The sequence below is a fragment of the Pseudochaenichthys georgianus genome, chromosome 11 (genome assembly GCF_902827115.2).
Source record: "Pseudochaenichthys georgianus chromosome 11, fPseGeo1.2, whole genome shotgun sequence".
In the NCBI taxonomy this organism is placed as follows: domain Eukaryota; kingdom Metazoa; phylum Chordata; class Actinopteri; order Perciformes; family Channichthyidae; genus Pseudochaenichthys; species Pseudochaenichthys georgianus.
This window is the reverse complement of record NC_047513.1, coordinates 24772718-24794688: the sequence shown is the minus strand read 5'-3', so window position 1 is coordinate 24794688 and position 21971 is coordinate 24772718. Positions and strand designations below refer to the sequence as shown.

The window sequence follows — 21971 nt, the reverse complement described above, 5'->3', positions numbered from 1 at the left end:
GATCTCTAATTTGCTCCGGTAATCACACTATTTGCCTTAGAAATACATTTTAAGCATCTGAGCAAATGTATGTATCAATCAATCAATCCTCTTTGCATTGCTGGAAGTAATATACATTTTAAAAGGTAAATACTCTGTTCAAAGTGAAATTCACATCAAAATGCACCTATTGCACAGACAGTAAAAGTACTCATTTTACACATATCTATTCCAGAATCATTTATATAATTTTTATTTAATATTTTAGATTTATCACTTTTATATTGCAGCCAGTATAGGGGCAGGGTTAACTTTAATTACTTAACACACTGCGTGGTGTATTTGATCATCAACACCTATAATAATACAGGATAAGGGATTTTTCAATTATATTTTGCATTAATAATCTGAATATTTGTTGGTCAGAATCAGAGTATTTGTGTCTGAACGTCTAGTGGAGTATGACTATAAAGTAGCAGACAAGGGACTTACTCAAGAAGTCAGAGAAAGTACTTCAAAAATGGTACTGAAGTACTCTCCACCACTGCCTCTCTGAGGACTTGCATTTCATGTTACCATCAGTTGTAAACAAAAACACATTATTAAAAATGAGCACCTGGACGAATGCATGTGTTTGAGCACATCTGTATTCATATCAAATGTGAATTCAACACATTTCCCCTCTTGTTTTAATAAAAGGGTCATTTCACTTCTTTCCCCATTTATGCTCACTTCCCCACGGCTCAGTGCTTCCCCCTGGTGGTTCGGTAGCTGTGTAACAAATGTACACTACAGTAATCTGTAAATAAATGCACAGGAACAGGGGTGAGAGATGCAGCTGATGCCGGACACATGTAGCTCTTTCGACATCATATGTAACTATACATAACATTTTTATTTTTTTTAAATGTTAGAAAATGTGTTTTGTGTTGGCTTAAAGGAAGCTACTAAAACACACTTTCTCACTGCCTCTCAGGGATTGAACTGCAGACGTTATGCAACTTTGTTTAGTTTATATTACGGGAAGAATGCTCAAAGTAAATGCATAAAACAACAGCAGTGTGATTTTAACTACCTAACAATCTTTTATTTTCCAGAAGACAATCGTTTGGGGATCTTTTTTCAAACAAACAGTACAAAGTCAAACTTTTGGAGCTGAACAGTTTTTATAAAAACGTATTACAAAGAAAATGTAAATCACAGCTCTTGAACAAGCAACAATTGAGGATTTGACAATCAGTAAGATGATGTAGCAAAATAATACCATCAAAGACTTAACACCATTATAAATATACACTTATATACACATTGTACATTTTTGTTAAAGAAACCAACCGCCCTACCAGATTACTTATTTTTCCAAATCACACAAACACCGAGTGACATAAATCAAAGACAATTCAGCTAAAATAACTCCTCAGGAAACCACAATTAACATAAAAATCCTTAACATATTTAAAACAAAATTTGAACAAAAATGAGGCATTATCTTTGTACAAAAATCAATCATTGAAAATGTCTGGTGTCCAACTTTGGTTGTGAGTTTCTTCTTCTTGGTCAAAGGCTAAATTGAAATATGACAGCCAACAGAAATGTACATGCGTTAGTTTTCCTGATTTCATTGGTTGTTTTCCCAGTCAACCGCAGCCTATGGAACAAAAGCAGTTTTAAGGGAAAAAGGAAAGTTAATTATGTCCGGGGGACTGCGGAGGAATTATCATTTTGGATCAGCGCGTCCACACCTCGTTGGCCCACAGGTGATTGTGGCGGAGCCAGGAACGAGCGGAGAAAACGTCTAAAGTGAAAACCTGATCCTGAGACGAGTTAACGGCCGTGTAGTGAACGACCAGTTTGGGCAGCGGCCTGCACGCTGCGGAGAGGAGGCGGCTTCCTGCGGAGAGGTACTCGCTCTCACAGTTCTGAGTCCTGGAAGAGGAGGAATCAGATCACATTACGTTACATGTCACTTGTTAGACGCTTTTATCCAAAGCGACTTGCATACTCAGTACTGTGGACAACCCCCACAGGAGCAATTTGGGGTGAAGTGTCTTGCCCAGGGACACAACGACATGCTGACTGCAGTGGGGTTTGAACCTGTGCTCCCCTGATCCGAACACCAACGCTCTACCCACTGCGCCACACGCCTCCACATGATGCAACCAGCGACCTCACACACAAACACACTCATTAACTGTTCTTATCTTAAGGCCTGTGTCCATATGACTATTAACGTTTGATTGGATGGATGGACGGATGGATGGATAAGGCAGACGGATATTTTATTTATCGCAAGTTAGGAAATTGTTTTGTCACAGCAGCATTTTGACAGTCAATCTACAAGAATTACATCATTTAAAAAGAATGGAATAAAATACAATAAATATTACAAAATGCAGCAACAGCTGGCCTGGCCGATCTGCTCCATCAAACTGGCTTTTCCGAGTGAGAGACACGGCCGAAAACAAGCTTCACCTCCATTTTCTAAAGTGACTTCAACAGCGTGTTTCTGAAAACAATAAGCGCTCAGAAAAAAAGACGCCGGGAGGAGCGCTGTTTCTCAAGGTGGTGGTTCGCAACGGTATTCGCTCTGTTCTTACTGGCGAAGATGCTGGTGCTCAGAGAAAGTTCTTTGTGCATTTCTTTTGCAATCTGTCTCTGCTTTTAATATTTTTTAAAAGCACTTTGGCCTTTTTGTTGAAATGTGCCATTTAAATAAACCCTTCTTATCCTACCTTTTGAGAGTGATACTGAGACAGGAAGTGGAGGTCTCTGATAGGTGGAAGATGTCCGTAGCGCTGACCGTGACGAACATCTCCAAGCAGAGAGCCAGCTCCACCTCCCCCAGAGAGCAGGGCACCATCAGGGCCATGAAGCCCGTCGACACCTCCGGGTAGTAGCCCGAACTCAGGGCGTCTGAAGAATAAACACAGGGATGCAACCGTTTGAACGTAAAAGTAATTAACTCAGCTAATCATTTCCACATTAGAGATAATAATAATAAAGCTTTATTTATATAGCACTTTTCATACAACACATGCGGCTCATAGTGCTTTACAAAATGACACAAGTTAAAAATAAACAACAGGAAATTCCCCTCAGATTATTTGTTAAGAACTTTACAGGTACATGCAGCAAAATATAAAATTGTATCAGGTTAATTGACACAAGGAGGTAAAATGAATGATAATACAAATAAAATAAATAAATAATGGTTTCTCTGACAGGTAAGACATGACAACTGAATCGATACAGCAATATAAAATCTATAAAAGATGCACAGATATAAATCGTCTGATCATTACTGTCGGTTTTCCGCCTTGTTGACTGCTATCCTCATACAACATATTAAAGACGATATTTATCTGTTATTTTATTTATAATGAAGAGGTCTTTCTTGCCCTGGCCCAGAAGGGGGATCAAATAACAAACAATTATAAATAACTACAAAAACATTGGTTTGAGTATCAAAAATCGGACAAATTGTTCCCATCAACATCGCTAGAATCAGTGCATCCTGAATCCATACAACATTTAAACAGAGCAGCCAATAAACCAGAGGGCAGGACTCACGACTGAAGGCTCTCCGCGCGCGGGGCCAGAGGTTCTGCTTTCCCAGTTTGTTCAGGAGCGTTTGCAGCAGAAGAGGATCGACGGACAGTTTCTTACTGAGCATGAAGCCCACGGTGTCTGAAGCTACGGGGAGAATCTGTCGGTCCACGCACACTTGCAGGTGAGAGTTAAACAGAGGATCATACTTGGGGATGCCGACCGTGTCTGAGGAAAACAAAAAATATAAAAGAATAATGCAATCTTAATTAGGGCTGCAGCGAGAAACACATGGGGATACATCCTTTAGCTTTGCATCAAATCTAACTGCTGCACTTACCTTGGATCAGAGGTCGCGTTAACCGAATATTTTCCGGACTTTTTTTAACAATGACGGAAAAATCTGAAAGCAGTGTTATGCCGTGTTGTGCATGCCCGCCAGAAAGGAAATGAAACCTCCGCCTTAGATACTTTAAAGTCGGCTCAATATATTATTATATTACATATCCTATAGAGGTGAAGTCCCTCCCTTTCCGGGGGACCTCCATGGGACCTTATTGCGGTAAAAGTATGTATTGAAGTCAATGGAGAGAGAAAGATTATCTTTCGATCCCGTTTGAATTGTGCCACGAATTACACATATGATGTTTGTCAATTTAAAAGTTAATTTTGCAAGTCAAAAAAATAAAAATGTGTCGTAAAACTGTGAAGTAACACTTTTTGTGTGAAACCGCTCAATGAACTACATCTCCCGTCTCGCACCACACACCAAGACGGCCGTCACGTTCTTCTTTCTCTCAGAATGATGTGAAAAGTATTAAAAGAGGTGAAAATCACTCCACGTCTGGGCATGTTGAGAGCTGTACATACACACAAGGGGAGTTCCGTAAGAGCCAGCATGCGGGACCGAGATTCTGGGATTTGTAGTCTTTCTAGTTGCGTATTTTTCATAGTCTGATATTTCAACAGTTTTACGACAAACTGTGACTTTTTTGGAAATAATTTTTTAAGATGGACAAACATCATACGTGTAATTCGTGGCACAATTCAAACGGGATCGAAAGATAATCTTTCTCTCTCCTTTGACTTCAATACATACTTTTTCCGAAATAAGGTCCCATGGGTCGGAAGTAGGTCCGGGGAGGTCCTCACGCTGGTGAAGGTCCGCAACATCGCCTTCAGAGCTGGAGATCCAGCTGGGCTGAAAGCAGCCAGGGTTGACCTGAAAGCAGCCAGGGCTGACCTGACCCGTGGCATTAGGAAAGCAAAACAAAAATTCACCCGAGGGACTCACGGAGCCTGTGGCAGGGCATAAGGACCCTAACGGACTACAAACCACCGCCACAGACCTGTGACAGTAATACCTCCCTGCTCAACAACCTCAACGGCTTCTTTGCACACTTTGAAGCACAGAACAACAGACCTGCGCAGAAAACCACCCCCCCCACCAACGACCAGGCTTTGCGTCTTTCACCAGCCAGTGTGAGGAGCACACTGTTGAGGATTAACCACCTCTCTCCCCCCCTCTGACATCTCTCCCCTGAACTCTCCACCCTGCCTCCGACCTTTCTCCCCTGCCCCAAATGGTCCTGGACTCTAACCCACACACACACACACACGGCCTTTTTGTTTTGTTGTTGTTGTTTGATGTATATATATTAGGGCTGTCAAACGATTAAAATGTTTAATCAGATTAATCACAGTTTAAAAATGAATTAATCATGATTAATCACCATTCGAACTATGTCCAAAATATGCCATTTATTTATGTATATTGTTGGGAATGGAAAGATAAATGAAAGAAGGCGGATATATCCATTTAACATACAGTATCTATGTTTATTATAACATTTTTCTGCATGTCAAAATGAAAGACAACCCACACATCTATCAATCATCAAACCGTGGGGTCTTAATTCATTACGTGTTGATTTCTATCAACGGGGGAGTACTTCAGGAAAGTCGACAGAGGGGGGGGCGGCTAGTGGAGTACTTCGTGACCACAGAGTGTGAACGTTGTGATCAGCTGTTTTAGAGCAGTTCTCCAGTGAAGGGGGGGGAGTCTCCCTCCGCAGCCGGTTGGCGTAGTTTTGGCACAATTCCGTTGTACAGACCGACGTTAACAGCAGCCCTGTCTGTGCACACGGAGACCGACTCTGTCGTCCGGTGATCTAACCGCCTTCTGGAAAAGCTTCACAAGTACGTCGGTACGCAAATGCGCTTTGTGACACAAGTGACGGTACGCATTTCAGATTACGCACATAACCTGCGTACCAGTTATCTGCACCCCTGTACCAGAGCCATAGTATTACTATTATATGGCTCTGCCCTGTACTACAGCAAGAGTATTCTGCGTCGGGACTTCCTGCAACAACACCACGCCGTTATCAAAGATGTTCGATTGAGAAGACGATCACTACGTGACAAGTTTTCAAAACCGTGGCTACTGAAATCAATCTTACTAACTGCTGTCTGTGCAATTTACTCCGCGCGAGTTGGCAGACTTTATTTTGCTTACTTTAACATCATTTTTCATGGTGGGGCTAAGCCATTTCTTGGTATGGGTGTAGCCTACCCCAGCCATACCCTGGCGTTGCCACTGGCGGCACGTATGGGGCGGGCCATTCTGCACATGCGTTAAATGCGTTAAATATTTTAACGCAATTAATTCAAAAAATTAATTACCGCCGTTAACGCGATAATTTTGACAGCACTAATTTATATGTCACACTGTAGGACCTCGAGAAACGATATTTCGAGATTTCTGGATGTACAACATGTAGAATTCTTGACAATAAAGCTGACTTTGACTTCACTTTGAAGTAGATGGGCGGGACTTCGCCTCTCTATAGTGTTTCACAACAAATAACTACATCAAGTCTTCCTGTTTTTTCCTACAGGGGGAAAAAAAACTGGGCAGAATTGAGGAAATTGCTGCGGATTTGCTGCTGATACTTCATTAAGAAACAACGTTTAGGCTCCTTACTTTTGCTGATAAAATGTGGCTATATGGAAGCAGAATTATGGAAATTATTATCAATGATTGATGAGTAAAAAGGTAATGGATTTCCCCGAAATGAGAGCGATTCTGAGTCTGATGTAGCGTTAATTTCGTCAGCTATTTTGTTTTAGTCCTGTGTTACATTTCCTTTTTAGTTTTAGTCATATTTAGTCACCTTCATCCTGTTTTTATTTAGTCAAGTTTTAGTCGACTAAAAGTCTGAGCATTTTAGTCTTATTTTAGTCAAAGAAAACTAATTATTTTAGTCTACTTTTTGTCAATGAAAACTGTCGAGTCTTTTTTAGTCATCAGATTATATAGAACATTTCAGTCAAACTAGTCTAGCCAAAACCAATAATTTGTCATTTTAGTATATAAATAAATAAGATTATATCTTGTCCTTATTTGATGAAAAACACAGGTTGAATGATTAAGAAGCTTTGCAGAGAGTATCTGCTCAGGTTTGTGGTGTTGTACCAGCTGTGTTGTGGCCACATTGCTTCCCTTCTGATGAAACAATGCATTCGCTTTTTTCTTTCTCCGCCTCATTGTAGCGAAAAAGGGCCCAAATATCACATCGTTTCTTTCTCCCAAGCAGTGGTGGCTTTAGACTTTTTCGTTGTCAGTCATTTTGACGGACAGGATCGTAACATTTCCGTCATAATCCATTATTACCCGTCGAGTGCACAATTTATCACTCACTCGCGCTGACGGGGGTAATTAGGTTAACGCGAGTGCGACCACTGCTCCCAAGCCCTGTTGTTGCCATTTTATTTTCTGTTAAATAAGGTTAGTTAGACCACGAGTTAGACCCGAGTCTTTCACGTTAACAGTGTGCCGCTGCCCGGTGTAATTCAAATGTACCGCCGCGCGCAGCACAGACACAGCTGCTGCTCTTCCGCAGCACCGGAAGTGGAACTGCTGGGAGAAAAACTGACTATCAGAAATGTAACGTTATCTTTGATAATATTTCGTCTCCTCATTTTTCGTCAACGAAAGTAAAGAGAGATTTTGGCATAGTTTTTATTTAGGAAACTACATTTCCGTCAACGATATTGCATGATGATTTCGTTGCAGTTATTGTTTACTGCCGTCGGTGCCGTCTCGTCATCGTCTCGTTTTCGTCATGGAAAAAAAGGTCGTTGACGAACATATTTCGTCATAGTTTTAGTCAACGAAATTAACACTAGTCTGATGAAATGTCTGGTGAGTGTCGTGGTTTCATAGGTTTGGCATCAGAAAGTGACATGTGTTATGGATCTATTGATTTATAAACAAGGCCTGCAGGATATGAGGACAATCTGTTCATTTCAAAGGTCATAGGACTTGCAAATAATGATAACAATTATATAAGTGAGCATATTAGCTAAACGTTTTTGTTGCCAGCCTGGTTGTCTTTAAATTAAAAAGGCAAATTAGAATTCAATATTTGAAAAACAGGCTAAATTAAGTTAGGAGCAGCAACAATATAACTTTGAAACAACAGAATAAACACAATGTAAACGTATCTTACAGGAAACAATTCTTATACAAATTCCTCAAATGTAAATATAGAGACTGACTGTGTACCGAGGATGACTGAACATGTGTTTGGGATAGAGTAAAGTCACTTTTTAAATACATATATTTCTCCCTTGCTGCGTTGTGAACTAAGAATCAGTGTTGAAATCAGCAGGAGAGCTAGCTAACGTTAGCCGTTAGCAACCCCTGAGCGGTGGTTCCTGTTAGCTGTGTTATGTTGCTCTCACCGTTTAGCTCTGCGAGTCCAGGCAGATTACAGAGGACCTCCAGCGTGTCTCTGTGAGAGGTTTCCCCGGCCAGACGCATCAACACACGACTTCTACTCTCCAGATCGGCAGGGTCACACGGCCACAACGACGAACCCAGGAACCATTTGTTTTCTGAATTCAAAGACGCAGAAGAAATGAATTAAAAAGACTAAATTCTTATTTTTTAAAAACATATTTCTAAGGCTAAAAGCACACAAAATAACAATATACAGTAGGGTTAAAGTGTAGAGCTGTAGTATGCATCTTTTCTTGGCGTAATGTTATATCAAGCTAAGCTACATCCAACTAATGAAATACCTGAACTTTTGAAATAACATTCATCTGGCTGCAACTTACAAATTATTTATCCAATATATCATATTCCGATCACTTGTATATAGACTCTTATTGCACTATTTGACTATTTTTCTTTTTGTATTTACTTGCACTATTATTTCGGTTTGTATTGTGTTGCACTGTTGGAGGAGCCTGTGACCTAAAATGTTCATCGTCATAACTACACTGTAGCTATGTATATATGACTAATAAAAGCCTTGGACCTTGAACTCAAATTCAGAGTCAAAATAATGTTCAAAAAGGTTTTTATTTTGCATAGAACAGAATCCATCTTCAAAAAACCTGGTGCTCTGCTGAGTAGAAACAACGGTTACATTTTGATGCATTATGGGGGAGCTGGAGCAATCATAGAAAACCTATTAACTCTGGGGTCAGTTACCTCGCAGCGTGTTCAGCGCTCCCTCCACGCTACCACTCAGGAGGAGCAGCTCAGCCGCCACGGTAACCAGGGAGCAGCGCGAGGCTCCATTCTCGTTCCCGAACAAACCCTTCAGTTTGGAGTAGTTCACTTTGGAAAAGGACAGCACATCCACCACCCTCCGACCCTGCATGCAAACACACAGACATGGCGATACCAAATGGCATTTACAAACAATGCTGCATCTTGAATTATACAAAAATAACAACAATACTATGTTGTGTGATTATAAAGGTAATCCTGTTTTTGTCAATCGGCAGTATTACTTTAATATCAAACCATAAAGATTGTACTATGATTCAAATGTTTGTTTTGGTGTAGTTTATCGAGCGGTGCAGTGATGATGTATTTTGGTAGGCCCGGACCAGACCACTTATTAACACCATTTTGAAATTTTTGAAGCGTACTACTGTATATGCAAGCCAGAGATGGACTTGTGTCAGCGTGATGACGTTTAGTAGTTTTATTCACTACGAACAGCCGTTTTTATGACACTAGACGCTTCGGACATTGACGAGTGGAGTATTTACTGAGGTATTTAACGTGCAAATCTCTTCAGCTTGTGTTGACCACAGACCTTATTTCAGGCTTCCAACCACATTCAAAGAACCAATGATTTTGAGACGAGGGAACCGAAAGGGGTGGAATGCTAAGTATTTTCGGGGTTTTAGGACTTATTACTGCAGCACTATATTTAGATCACAGCTAGCTACATAAGCTCCCCTGAGTTAAGACATTCCCTGTAACATGAAGACTGATTTTCAGACGCACACATAGGAGATAGGAGTGTGAAACAAACTGTTTATTTACCTTTGACCATTGTTGCGTTTTGTGGTATCTCAACATGAGCGAGACCCCAATTCTGCCCAAAAAACTCCCGACCAGGTCATCTTCCCCCTGACACACTAAAAATCACATAATCAGGATTACTATACAGAAGCATGTTATGAAAACAAATGCATTCAAAGTAAAAGTTTTTACCCGACTCAGCGAAGGTAGCAAAGGGCAGCGACAGCTTGTCTTTGCTCTCAGAGAGCAGCGCGGTGGCGATGCGCCTGCTGATTCGCCCCAACTGGTGGGGATGTTTGGACACCTGACAAATGGAGCGGAAAACATTCCCCATCTTCCTCCAGTCCTCCTGCTTGGCACACAGCTGACAGACAGAACAAACCAAAGGCAGACCTGAATACTAAACCATTTCCTCCTCGGATAAATTGCAAAAAGTAATATCCTGAAGAGAAGAACTTACCTCTATTTCCACAATGGAGTCGTCCAGATTCAGGCACTCTGGGGAGGGTGCACTCTGGGATACCCTTTGTAAATAAGTATAAAGAGGAAAAGATGACGGCAAGTCTACAAATGAGAATGGACTCCTTTATCAAAAGGATGCCTAGCTAGTTGAAAAGGGTCGTTTTAACTTAATTGAGTTTCAAAAGACGACATTATGGAAAATGTCCCCGTGTAACCGATCCTGCTCTGCTAAAGATGTCACTCCTCGTGTAAAATGCTTTTATTTATTTGCATTTACTTTACTATTATTAATTTTATTTATTTGTTATTATCTTATTTCCTTATTTTAAACTTGTAACTGTTTTACTTTATTTCATATTCTGTTTTACCATATTATTATTTGTCATTTGAATGGAAAAGTCCTATGTCAGGATATGTCTTGATTTGTAAAAATGAAAATAAACAGTTAAAATAATAAATATATAAGTATAAAGAGTAATTAAGTGACTTATTTGTTAAGAATCAATAAATAAAGAACGGATGATAATTGATTATTCTAGTGCGATACATGTTGCGCTTCCACTTACTTGTGGTTACCAGGCACTGAAACAAGTGAGTTTGGATTGACCGTCTGCTGGAACTCAGGAGTGTTTTTAACGCTGTCGAAGCTGTTCAAATTCAGCACCAGGCCGGCACTGGCCATCTGTCAATCAACAAATATGCACAATTACATCTTCATAGAAAATAAAAACAAACAGATTTCACTGCCTTACAGTGAGTTAGGTGCGTGAGCTGAAATACCTTGTTTGTGAGCTCCCTGAGATCAGGTACAACACTTGTGAGACTCTTTTCTTTCACAATGTTGAAGAGGGCCAACAGGAACTCCGGGCCCGGCTAGAAAGAAAACACCCCTAGTTTTTATCAACAATTGGAATTTAACACTTTCAACACAAGGCAATTCAAAGTGCTTTACAAAAATGAAAAACATTAAGAGCATTAAGAAATAGTGCAGCAGAAACAAATGCTAAAACGGCATTTTAAAAAAAAGCTAAAAGAATACACTTAATAATAACGAGCTAACATAGAATAACACAGACTAAAAAAAAGTGACAGTGCAGTGAAAGATATGAATAGTTTAAATAAAGCGACAGCCAGAAGAAAAATCATCAGCCTGGATTTTAAAATAGTGAGAGTTGCAGCGGACCTGCAGGTGTCTGGGATTATATTATATATTCCAGATATTCTGAACATAATAACAGAAAGCAGGCTGTTGCAGAATACGTGAGAGTTCAGGGTGGAACCATTGAGTTCTTCTCTATATTAAAACAGAACATGCCCTGCCCTCTGGTGGATTACATGCCACACTGCAGGGTGACATTATTGTTAATAACATGGATGAAAACCACACTGACCACGATCTTGTGAGCCAGGCTGACGTTGAGAACCGAGAAGACCTCTGACACCATGCCGGCTTTGAGCAGAGCCCAGAGGAGGGTGAGGAGCACGGGCATGGAGAAATACGTTCCAGGTGGGTTGTTCTGGTAGTATCCTGTATACACAGCTCCTAGAGACAGAAACACATGGTTTATATATTCAATATTTCCCAATGAGAAGAAGGATTATGATGTCGACGGCTAAACGCTTTGCCATCTTATGAGGCCGCACAGAACGCTTCTAGTCAAGAAATCGTTTAACTTCTTATAAAAAGGCACTGGTGACGTCACTGTTGAAAATAGGAGCTTGTTTTAGCCGTTCCTGTCTATTCCATCTCTCTATCACGATACTTAAGCCACGATACGATAGCGATTCTACGATGTGCTAAGTATTGCGATACGATATATTGCGCATATGATTAATAATAGGGATGCTCCGATCGCCAATTTTGGGGTCGATAGCCGGAATCAGTATCGGCCGATGCCGACCGTCGATCGGATCGAGTGGGCGGGGCCTATGGGGATCTTCCATTTAAAGTGATGTTTAAAACTCAGTTAATGGGGCTCATTCACTGGCGCTTCCACAAACAACAACCAACATAATTATTACATTCAAATAAAGTACATTATTTAAGTTTACATTAACTTTGGATAATAACACGGGAGAAATGAGCGGAAGCGCTTTCTTTTCCTCCCTCCCCCTCTCTCTCTCCTGACAGCCTGTCAGTATCGTCTCATGCAGCTCACTGATCCAGTAATGAGTGACCCGACAATGAAGAAAAAATATATGTATAACTAGTTTAGCTTGTTCCAGAGGTAGATAAAATAGCCAAGTGTGTTAGGCCGTAACAGTTAGTGTGCGTTTTGCTCCGCTCACCGGTCCGTCGCAGCGGGTGGAGCAGCAGGATTTCTGCTTCACACACACGTTGCATACCGCTATTTTATTGTCATTTTCGGACACCTTAAAATAATGCCAGACCGGTGAAGCCATTTTGGCGAGCTTGTTTTGCCGCGCACAGAGAAAAGTGTCATGGATTCTACGGCATTTTTAGAGAGATCGATCGGCAGAGAGTGAGTATCGGCCGATATCGATTGGCGGCCGATCGATCGGAGCATCCCTAATTAATAATAATAATAATAAATGTTATTTGTATAGCACCTTTCATTGCCAAAAGTTATCCCAAAGTGCTACAAGGGGCGTAACAGAAAAAATAAACACGTTTAATCGAAGGCTTTTTTTTTTTTTTTTTAAATGAAGGTTTTTAGGCCTTTCTTAAAGATTGCACGATATATTGGGTTCCAGTGTCTTTAACATGTGACAAAAGCATTCGTTCTCCACAACGCTGTATGGACGCAGGTCTTTGCACATGAAGCAGGTGATGATTGAGTTATTTTCTTAGCTCGCTCAGAATTTGAGGGTATCTTTGTCAAGCTAATTTGCAATATGAAGTTTATATAATAAAATATCGATACTTGGCTTCAGTGTATTGATACAATATCACCACGCAAAGTATCGCGATACTATTGTGTATCGATTATTTCCCCCACCCCTAGAGCTTTACATGTCAGATAGACCCTTTCATAACAAAGACACTGAATGTTGCTGCTGTGGTGAAGTGTAATACTTTAGTAGCCGTGTGGATCATCCTCTTTGCTCTACAGCTGTCAGATTTAGTGCTAAAAAGCTTTTCATTTTGTATGAGAGCAAGCATCTATCTCATGATGAAACTCATAATACATAGGCAAAATGTAGGAGAGGTAAGGACATTCAAACAGAGTGACTTGCTTCGAAGTCAATACCGCAAAAACGGCCAATTCGGGTCTAGGTTACTAGATAGTTTGAAAACTCACCTGCTTTCTGAAGGCACATTGGTTTTTTGGCGAACCGCGTCACAGTTTCAATGCACAACTAAAAAGGGGGAACAAGGGAAGGGATTCAATACTTCTGAAATCAAGTGTAGAAAAAAATACAACTATGGCTCAGCAGAGGGTGATGTTGCCTCTGTGATCAACACCTAGAGTTTTAACATTTAGCACATAGTCTGTTGTACAGGCTTTGTGCATGTCAATGATCTTCAAAGCCTAGTTAACGCCTGCCTTAAACACCTCGGTTGGACTTCTGTAACATAGAAACATAACGAAAAGAACTGCTGCAGCACAGGCAGTATGAGGACAATAAAGACCTTTTTGAATATTAAAGCATGTAAACGTGTCCCAGTAGAGACACAAAATACAAATATGAACCTGAATAAGCATTCAAGGGCCCCATGAATTACACTTACACTTTCCAGTATGTTGCTTTTACCCATCTCATGACTTTCTGCTTTATAATTGTTTTTTCCATATCCATTGCATCGGCCATTAAACTGACTCATCTACTTTAGTTGATGACAGGAAAGAAAACACTACAGACTTGTACAATCCTCCAGTGTGTTCACAGTTTATCATGATGCTGGGAAGATAAGATGATATTATTTTCACTGAGGGCGTACCTTCTCGTCGCCCGCCTTAGGCACATGTTGGAAGTGACAGATCTTGAACCGACAGAACAGCGAATCGCTGAAGTACTGTCTGCAGTACTGAGGGTTTAGAGAAAGAGACAAGTCACATATTAACTCAATTACAATTAAAGCTGCGCCAGGGCACTTTACAGGTCTTGATTAAACATCATTAACAAACCAAGCATAATACATCTCCCGGCACAAGGCAATTATTCAACTCATACCCAACGCTACATAATTCATTCCAAATCAGCCCTGAAAATCATCTTGTGCTACTTTATAATTGAGAAATGTGCCAAAAAAAATTCTTTAAATCATATCATAAAGAACAGATGTTATACCAGACATGTGTAATGTATGCAGCCAGATTGTGTCCCCCTGCTATCCCTAGCATTAAGTTAGAGATCCTAAAAACAGCGCAATTCTTTTTTGAATTTGTACTATTATCATTTTTTAACTGAAAATTAAATTACCACCTGGGATTAACGTGTCTAAACAAACTACCCCGCCAACGGAGCCCCCCTGAAATTCAAGGTGTCTAATTTATTTTATTTTTTAATCACCAAATTGCAACTAATCTATCTACCGTCACCTTTCACATTGAACATGTGCTCATTTATTAAATAAACTAAACGCTTTCATTGTAAGTTTAGTGTTTGTGACCCTAACTGATGCATCAATCAATAACAATAATCCTCTCTCTGCTCCATAGGATTACAAAATATATATATATATCCCCCCCCCTCCCACTCAGGCAGCACCCCCCCTCAACGCAGTAAACCTAGGGGAAACACTGATGTTTGTGAAGCACAGATCAGTTTCTTGGGAATAACACCCATGGTTATTTACCCATGACATTTCTCTGTGTTTTGTCTTTATATTTCTGTTGTAAATGTCTTGTCTTTTCTTTCATATGTTATTGTGTGCTTTATTACATGTACAGCACTTTGGCTCGACTAAGAAACCTTTTTAAATGTGCTTTATAAATAAAACTTGATTTGATGCTTAGGCCAATAATCATGTGTATAAATGAGGCCTTACTGAGAGAAGATAGTGACCGTTTTTCACGTGATGGAGCACTTACAGACTTAGATTTGTGGCACCTGACCTCGGTCATGTTGGGTGGGTTTTTGATCAAGGGCCCTGTGAAGAGGAGAGTCAAACACAGCAGCTTTCACTCTGATTCAGCAACACTGGACTGCAGGCCAATGACAAAATGAGGAGTTATCAGTGCAAGCAAGATACACGTCGTCATTCTCTCCTCACCAATTCTTGCAGTCATAAGTGGAGGGAAGTTGTTTTGCAGGGACTTCACCGTCTGGATGGGCTGGCTCCTATTACAAGACATAGTGACAGTGAAAACAATACAAAATAAAGGTAGGCTGAATATGTTGTGTGTGAATGTGTGCAAACCGCTACCTCTCCAAAACTCTGTTGACAAGATTGTTGTTGGCATCAGGGAGACTCTGGTCGGAAACACAGAAACAGATAGGACGCTTTTAATAGCCAAATAAATGATAACAGTTTCTTAAAAAAGCTGCCCCAGCATAACGCAATGGGGAGACGGTAACATGTTTATTTCATGGAGAAAATCACAGGAAACGCTTTGCCTTTCACATATTTGAGTTTGCTGTAATGTTCTTTTTTTATTGGGATTGTACTACCAACAATAACCATCACCATAAATCTTCCCCGGTTGGTTACGACGTATTTTTGTGTAACAATCTTCCTGAAGAATTTGTTCTCAATCATGCAAATGATATATTTAATATGCGATACATTTCATTAACACATTTCTTGTTTTTATTTTGTTAATGATGAGGAGTCAAAGCTTTTCTTTTGAGGGCATTATGGATATAGCTGTTTGTACAACTCCATAAATATGAACATACTATTCCCTAAAGATGCAATTAATGCTGAATTATGGTACATTTTGGAGATATGTACGGATTCAAATAGACAAAAGAGTAGAAAAATAAACACCTAAATATGTAATTTAGATGTTTTTCATTCAGATGCTTTGAAAAAAAGACAAGCAATGGAAGCAGAGCTCTCAAAATTGATCCTGGAACAGGATATTAAAACATCCTGTGAAGTCCCATGTGAATACTTTAGATACTTCTATATTGAAAATGTGCCCGACACGTTTTGTTATTTATTATTTGTACTCTTTTCATTCAGGACTTTCACCTGAGGGAAGGCACAGAGAGCAATTATGCAGGAGAGAAACCCTGTTCATGTTTATGTAGCAATGCCTGATACATTGCAATAAAGTGGTGAAAGACAGTGTTTACTTGCCACTATAGAACACTACATTAGACAGTACCGTGTATTCAGTCGAAGGCCATGTGCTGCTTTGCGTGGGGGCCGGGTTTCTGCTACACTGAGGTCTCCATGTCCTGCTCTCCTGTTCTGTAAAACACACACAAAAAACACAACCATAGGATCTGTTTAATAAAATTCTACAACCAAAAACAATTATATTTCTTAACATAAGGTTACTCTTTTTGTTATTTGTATCATCGCATAAGTCCCTGAGCAGAATTCAGAATCAGAAGTATATAAAATGTGTCTTTTGCTGTGGTAACTGTTTTAAATGTTGTGTTTTGGTTTCAAATGACGGATTATTGCTCTGCATTTTCTGACTGGCGCACCGGTCTTACCTGTGACGTCAGTACTGCCATCGTAGGTATCAACTGAGCTCGATCTGAAACATAAAATACATTTTTTATTGAATTTGCAATGAGCAATGCAACTCAGTAAGGATATGCTTTTAAAGAAGAGACCTTACTCTTCTTTAAACTCCAGTGATGCTCCACCTATCCTGGGCGTCAGTGTTTTCACCACTCCAACAGGTCTGTGTTTCGGGGCCTCTGTGACCCGGGTGGGGCCCAGCTTCAGCACTCTCTCCTGGGGCAGCTTTTCGAACAGCTCGAAGTCGTCCTGGATCATATCGACAAGTAGGATGTCCTGTTCGTAAGCTGTGATATCGTCCAGAACGCTCGGCTGAGTATCCTCTTCCACACTTTTATCCCTATCACTGCCTGCTACTTCAGATGGACTAGATCCTTCTTTTCCAATAGGACTTGGCTGTCCTTCATCACTGAGAGACCCGTCATCGTCTTCATCACAGCTGGGAGAAGAGCATGGTTCTGTCAGAGCTCCTGAGGTTATGCTCGCCTTTCTCTTAGCCTCGGAAGGAACTTGATCTGATTTGTTGTTACCCTGTTCCACATCATCTTCGTTGTCGGTTTCATCCTGGCTTTCCTCTTCATTAGCATCCTCCACATCTTCATTATTGTATGGCGAAGACTCCACTTCCTTTGGAGTAGCTTTAGAGACTCCTTCCAAGTCTTTCCTATTATGTTCAAGATCATCCTTTGAGTTTTCATTATTGCAATTGACAATTTCTGGCATGTGACATTCAGGTAACACTTGACGTTTGCTGGAGTCCATGTGTTGGTCCTCCTTTGCGTCACCTGGGCAGTCTTGGCTTTGGGGGGGCAAAAGGCTTTTTCGTGATTTTCCTTGGGGGGAATTAATAGGAGAGAGAATCTGTGGAAGCATAATAACATTTGAATCCGTTTTGTGCGTGAGGAGTTCTTCGTCACTCTCTTGCTCGACTTGAGGAAGGAGGAGGGAAGATTGACATGAATCAAAGGAGTCGGAGTTATGTGAAGGAGCAGAGGGTGAAGTCCATGATGTTATTTGGGATTCTTCACAGGTGAACACTTCTTTATATCCAGCTTTGACCATACATTTGGGTGTTGAGGACGTACATGGAGAATAAGCTGATTCCACAGCTTCGACTTTCTTCAGTAGGAACGATGAAAGTGTGAGAGAGGAGGGTGTGGCTGGAAGGCTGCTCGGACCACTGTGTGAGAACAGAGATGACATGGGAGATAAAGTATTGGCAGTTTCACAGTCACTCAGGCCAAGAGCTGATGGGGAAGGGGTCAACGTGGAGCTGTCCGGTTCAGGTCTATCAACTGGCGAAGATGCGGCTAAGACTATGTCAGTTTGAGTCTCTTTTCCTCTCTGACTTGGTTTGGAAAATGTAGCCTTATCCAAGGAGAGACTGGGTTCTTCTGCTTCCATAAGGTGAGATGCAAACTCCGTAGATAATGATGACACATTCCTCTCCTTTAAAATGCTTTCTCCATTCTCTTCTCGCTTGTCTTCCTTTTGAATGGAAACATGATGGGCTGTGATTGAGGAGGCCTCTGAATGTGGGAGTTCATCATTGGTCCATTTGCTGGATATACCTGGCTCAATTTGATCGGATGGAGCGTTGCTGTTATTTCGAGCCGATAGATCAATAGGCTCTGCTTGACAGTCTGTGGTATGTGGTTTTGGGATCAAGCGACTGTTAGGGAAGGGCCAGGACATAAAAGTGCGTGCACAAGAATATTGTATGTTCCTGATATAGGGCCTCGCTCTCTGGCAGGTAAATGAGTCCAGTTCCTCCATTTCAACCTCGTTGGTCTCACTGAACACTTCTGATGACATTTCTGCTGCCTCAGTGTTTGTGGGATTGTCTTTCTCATCACAAGGTCTATTGTGGACATTGTTTTCTTTCTCAGCGGGGCCAAAACAGCTGCTGTCACAAACTGCACGCTCTACACATGCTCGACTTACAACAGACATCTCTTTGTCTACAGAGTCTGTTTCTGCTTGGTCTTTGTCCGTGACATTTTCGAAATACGGAGTAGATGGCAACGTCCCATCTTTAACACCATGCCCTAGCTTCAGTCTTTTGTCCCTGTGGATCTCCTCTCCTACTAGGTTGGATCGAGAGCTAGGATCCTCTTCAACATCTCTGCCATGAATGCGAGTCCTGCACTGCCCTTCTTGTGTGTGTTCACGTAGTGAGGAAGAAGCAGAACAGGTAGTGGAGCTTTTACTCTTCAGGGAACGACATCTCTTGTGACTGGATACTGTCTTTTCATTTGTGCGATGGCTCTGGTGTTCAGTAGGACTCGGAGCACGACAGACAGACTGAACTTCTTTAGCCGAAACACTTTCCTTGATTTCTTGCTTGTTATGCCCTAAACACCCAGGCTCAAATGAAAATCCAGCTCTCATTTCTCGTTTTTTTGCAATGTCACAAAGCATCACCTTCGGGTACTGGTCTATCCATATGATAATCTTCTTAGAGGTGGCCGTGGCTTTTTTATTGTTCTCAACCTTAACCGTAGGATGCTCTGGCCCACAGCTACTGCTTTTTTGCCAGTGCTCACCCAAAGTTGTATGATGACGGGAAATGTATTTACAGTCACCACAGAGGCTGCAAACAGAGGATTTGGCAGCCTTTCCCAAAGACCCATCTGAACCAGCAAGTCTGGCTGGGCTTGGGAGCGTAATTTCATCATCATCTGTGAAAACAAAAACTTGTTAAATTGTGCAATGCATCAGTCAACATTTTGGAATTATTAAGCACTAACAAAATCCCCTCTCTCACAATTTAAATGTTTGTTTTTTTTGTTCCACAGATTTAAACTAGGTCCGAGTGATCTAAAGAATCATAAATATCATTTTATTTTCTAACAAATACGTCAATTTTGATATTGTAGAGTTGCCCATTGACTGTAAATTCTCAAAATGACTACTGTAACGCAGCTTTTCAAAACACAACACTTAAGATATTCGGATATTAAATATCTAAGAAGATTTCTAGTCTGATATGACGATTACGATAACATATCCAAATATATTGCTTAGCCCTTTTATAAACCTACCAATGTTAGCATCATCAGATCATTTGAGCCATTGCCTGTGAGACAGTAGGTGAAACACAAAGCTTAGGGGAGCTTTACTTTGTTTACTATATCTTTTAACCCCTCTGTCATGTTTCTGGTCACATCTGACCACTTTGCTACTTTCAATCTTAACAATTGTGTTTTACATTTAATTGCAAGGCACTTTAGTTACACCTGACGTAAATTCACAAGCTACCCTGCAGTATACAAAGTCATTCAAACTAGCTTCACCTTTACCAGCTTTGTGAAACACATTAATAATGCATCAATAATTATAATCAAAACACATAATATATATTATTCTGAAATGGACAATTTGCATAATGAGTACTTTAAGTATATTTTGATGCTAGTACTTTTGAGTAACATTTTGATAACAGGACTTTTACTTGTAACAAACAAGAGTATTCCTACACTTTGGTACTTCTACTTAAGTACTTCTCCCACCTCTGGCTAAAACAGACCACCGTGAACACAACAGTAAGGGGGGAGAAACAACTCAGCTCATTTTTAGAGATGTATTTTTTTAAGTAGCTAAAGCTGTTTAATACATGTAGTGGAGTCGAAGAATAAAGTAGCAATACAGTGAAATACCTAAGAAAAGTACCTTAAAATTGTACATAAGTAAATGTACTTAAGTTACTTCACATCTCTGTAGGATGGGATTCACATTAGTCGCCTTTAGCTTAGCATAAAACACGTTCTAAAAAACTTAGCAAAACGAGTTAGCAATTAGCACATTAGCTAACAGCCTTTTCCTGCCAAAACAACCCCAATTAACACATATTTAGTAGTCCCCAATGCCAGTTTCTGTGCACGCTTAGTGATGGTCAAACAACCCTCTTAAAGTGGCCCTTACTTGACAGTTCCGCGGTAATGGAGCACCGTGTTCCTGTCTGTGCAGCAGCCGGATCTGGATCACACCAGGCGGACTTGGCCTTCTCTTTACACCCGCTGTCCCTGGCTCTTCTACCAACGCGAGTTTTCCCATTAACACCACCTTGTGTGGAGTTGCACCTTCCAGATTTTACTACACCTGACTTTTTACTCTTTGTAGCCTCGTTAATCAAGTCCTTTTTGCAAGACATTTTTCCCCTTTTTGGTTTTACCACCTCTTTCTTGTCTGCAGCCGTGCAATCGCACCAAGTAAACTTCAATCTGAGGTTGCAGAGCTCCTTTAAAGTGCGCACCCCATGCTTGCTCTTGCTCCTGGTGTTTGGTTTACACTTTTGAAACTTGCCTCTGGTGCATGGTCCCTCTTGATCAATAACGTGCACACTACCATCCCCTTTGGATCTCCATTTTGACTTTTGCGTTCCTACGCACGGCTCCTCCGGTTCTCCTTCGATCGTTTTCGTCACGTTTGCGGGGCTTGTTAAAGACGATGGCACAGATGCATTGTTGTTTTGGAAAGAGTTACTGTCTTTAGGTTCAGGAACAAGTTTGTTTTCCTCTGGTTTCTCAGTTGCAAAATTATTCTGTAAGTTTCGTCTACTTCGCGGCACCAGCGTCAGACTGAAGTTTGTCAACGCGGTTCGGTTAAGTTTTTTCCTGCTAGAAGAGGGTAACATGCTTATAAATACAAAAACTGACTTATCAAAGGGAGAGAAATGATATATCTAGACCTGGTTACTTTGAAGAGTGCGGCTAGTAAACATGCGTGACAACGTCAAAAAATACTCCCGTTCATAGCGTCCATTTTCCGTGAAGCACATCCACATTAATTGACCATACTTTGACACCGCTCATTCTGCGCATGCGCAAGATTGCTCATGAAAAACGTGAATTAAATTAAGAAAAAATGAAAAACTAATCAGTCACAAGAACATGACATATATTATGGAAGCTATACAAGTGGAAAATGTCCAGAGTTTGTAATTTCATGGATTATTTTAGGTATTGTAGATTGCTTTGGATATCAGTGTCATGGGAGTGAAAACTCCCTCTGGAGGGAACTTCACGCCCAGCTTCAAGCTTT

General features: G+C 40.7%; 1 protein-coding gene across 4 annotated transcripts; it reads right to left on the bottom strand.

Moving 5' to 3' along the window:
• Window positions 1-1042: 1042 nt before the first annotated feature.
• topaz1 (testis and ovary specific TOPAZ 1) lies at window positions 1043-21700 on the bottom strand. Of its 4 annotated transcripts, none has more exons than XM_034093961.2 (21): window positions 20853-21700; window positions 17026-19609; window positions 16898-16941; window positions 16561-16646; window positions 15654-15700; window positions 15501-15568; window positions 15319-15377; window positions 14226-14312; window positions 13585-13642; window positions 11713-11864; window positions 11102-11194; window positions 10888-11003; window positions 10320-10383; window positions 10052-10223; window positions 9881-9975; window positions 9032-9197; window positions 8275-8427; window positions 3550-3753; window positions 2712-2892; window positions 1722-1905; window positions 1043-1627 (listed from the first exon to the last, which is right to left on the bottom strand). In XM_034093961.2, exons 1-21 carry the CDS (start codon window positions 21562-21564, stop codon window positions 1598-1600), a joined length of 5355 nt encoding a protein of 1784 aa, XP_033949852.1. In that variant the 5' UTR covers window positions 21565-21700; the 3' UTR covers window positions 1043-1597. The 4 variants fall into 4 exon arrangements, with proteins under 4 accessions (XP_033949852.1, XP_033949854.1, XP_033949853.1 ...); XM_034093963.2 differs by having other exon boundaries at window positions 21234-21700; XM_034093962.2 differs by lacking the exon at window positions 1722-1905.
• Between the last annotated feature and the right edge of the window lie 271 nt (window positions 21701-21971).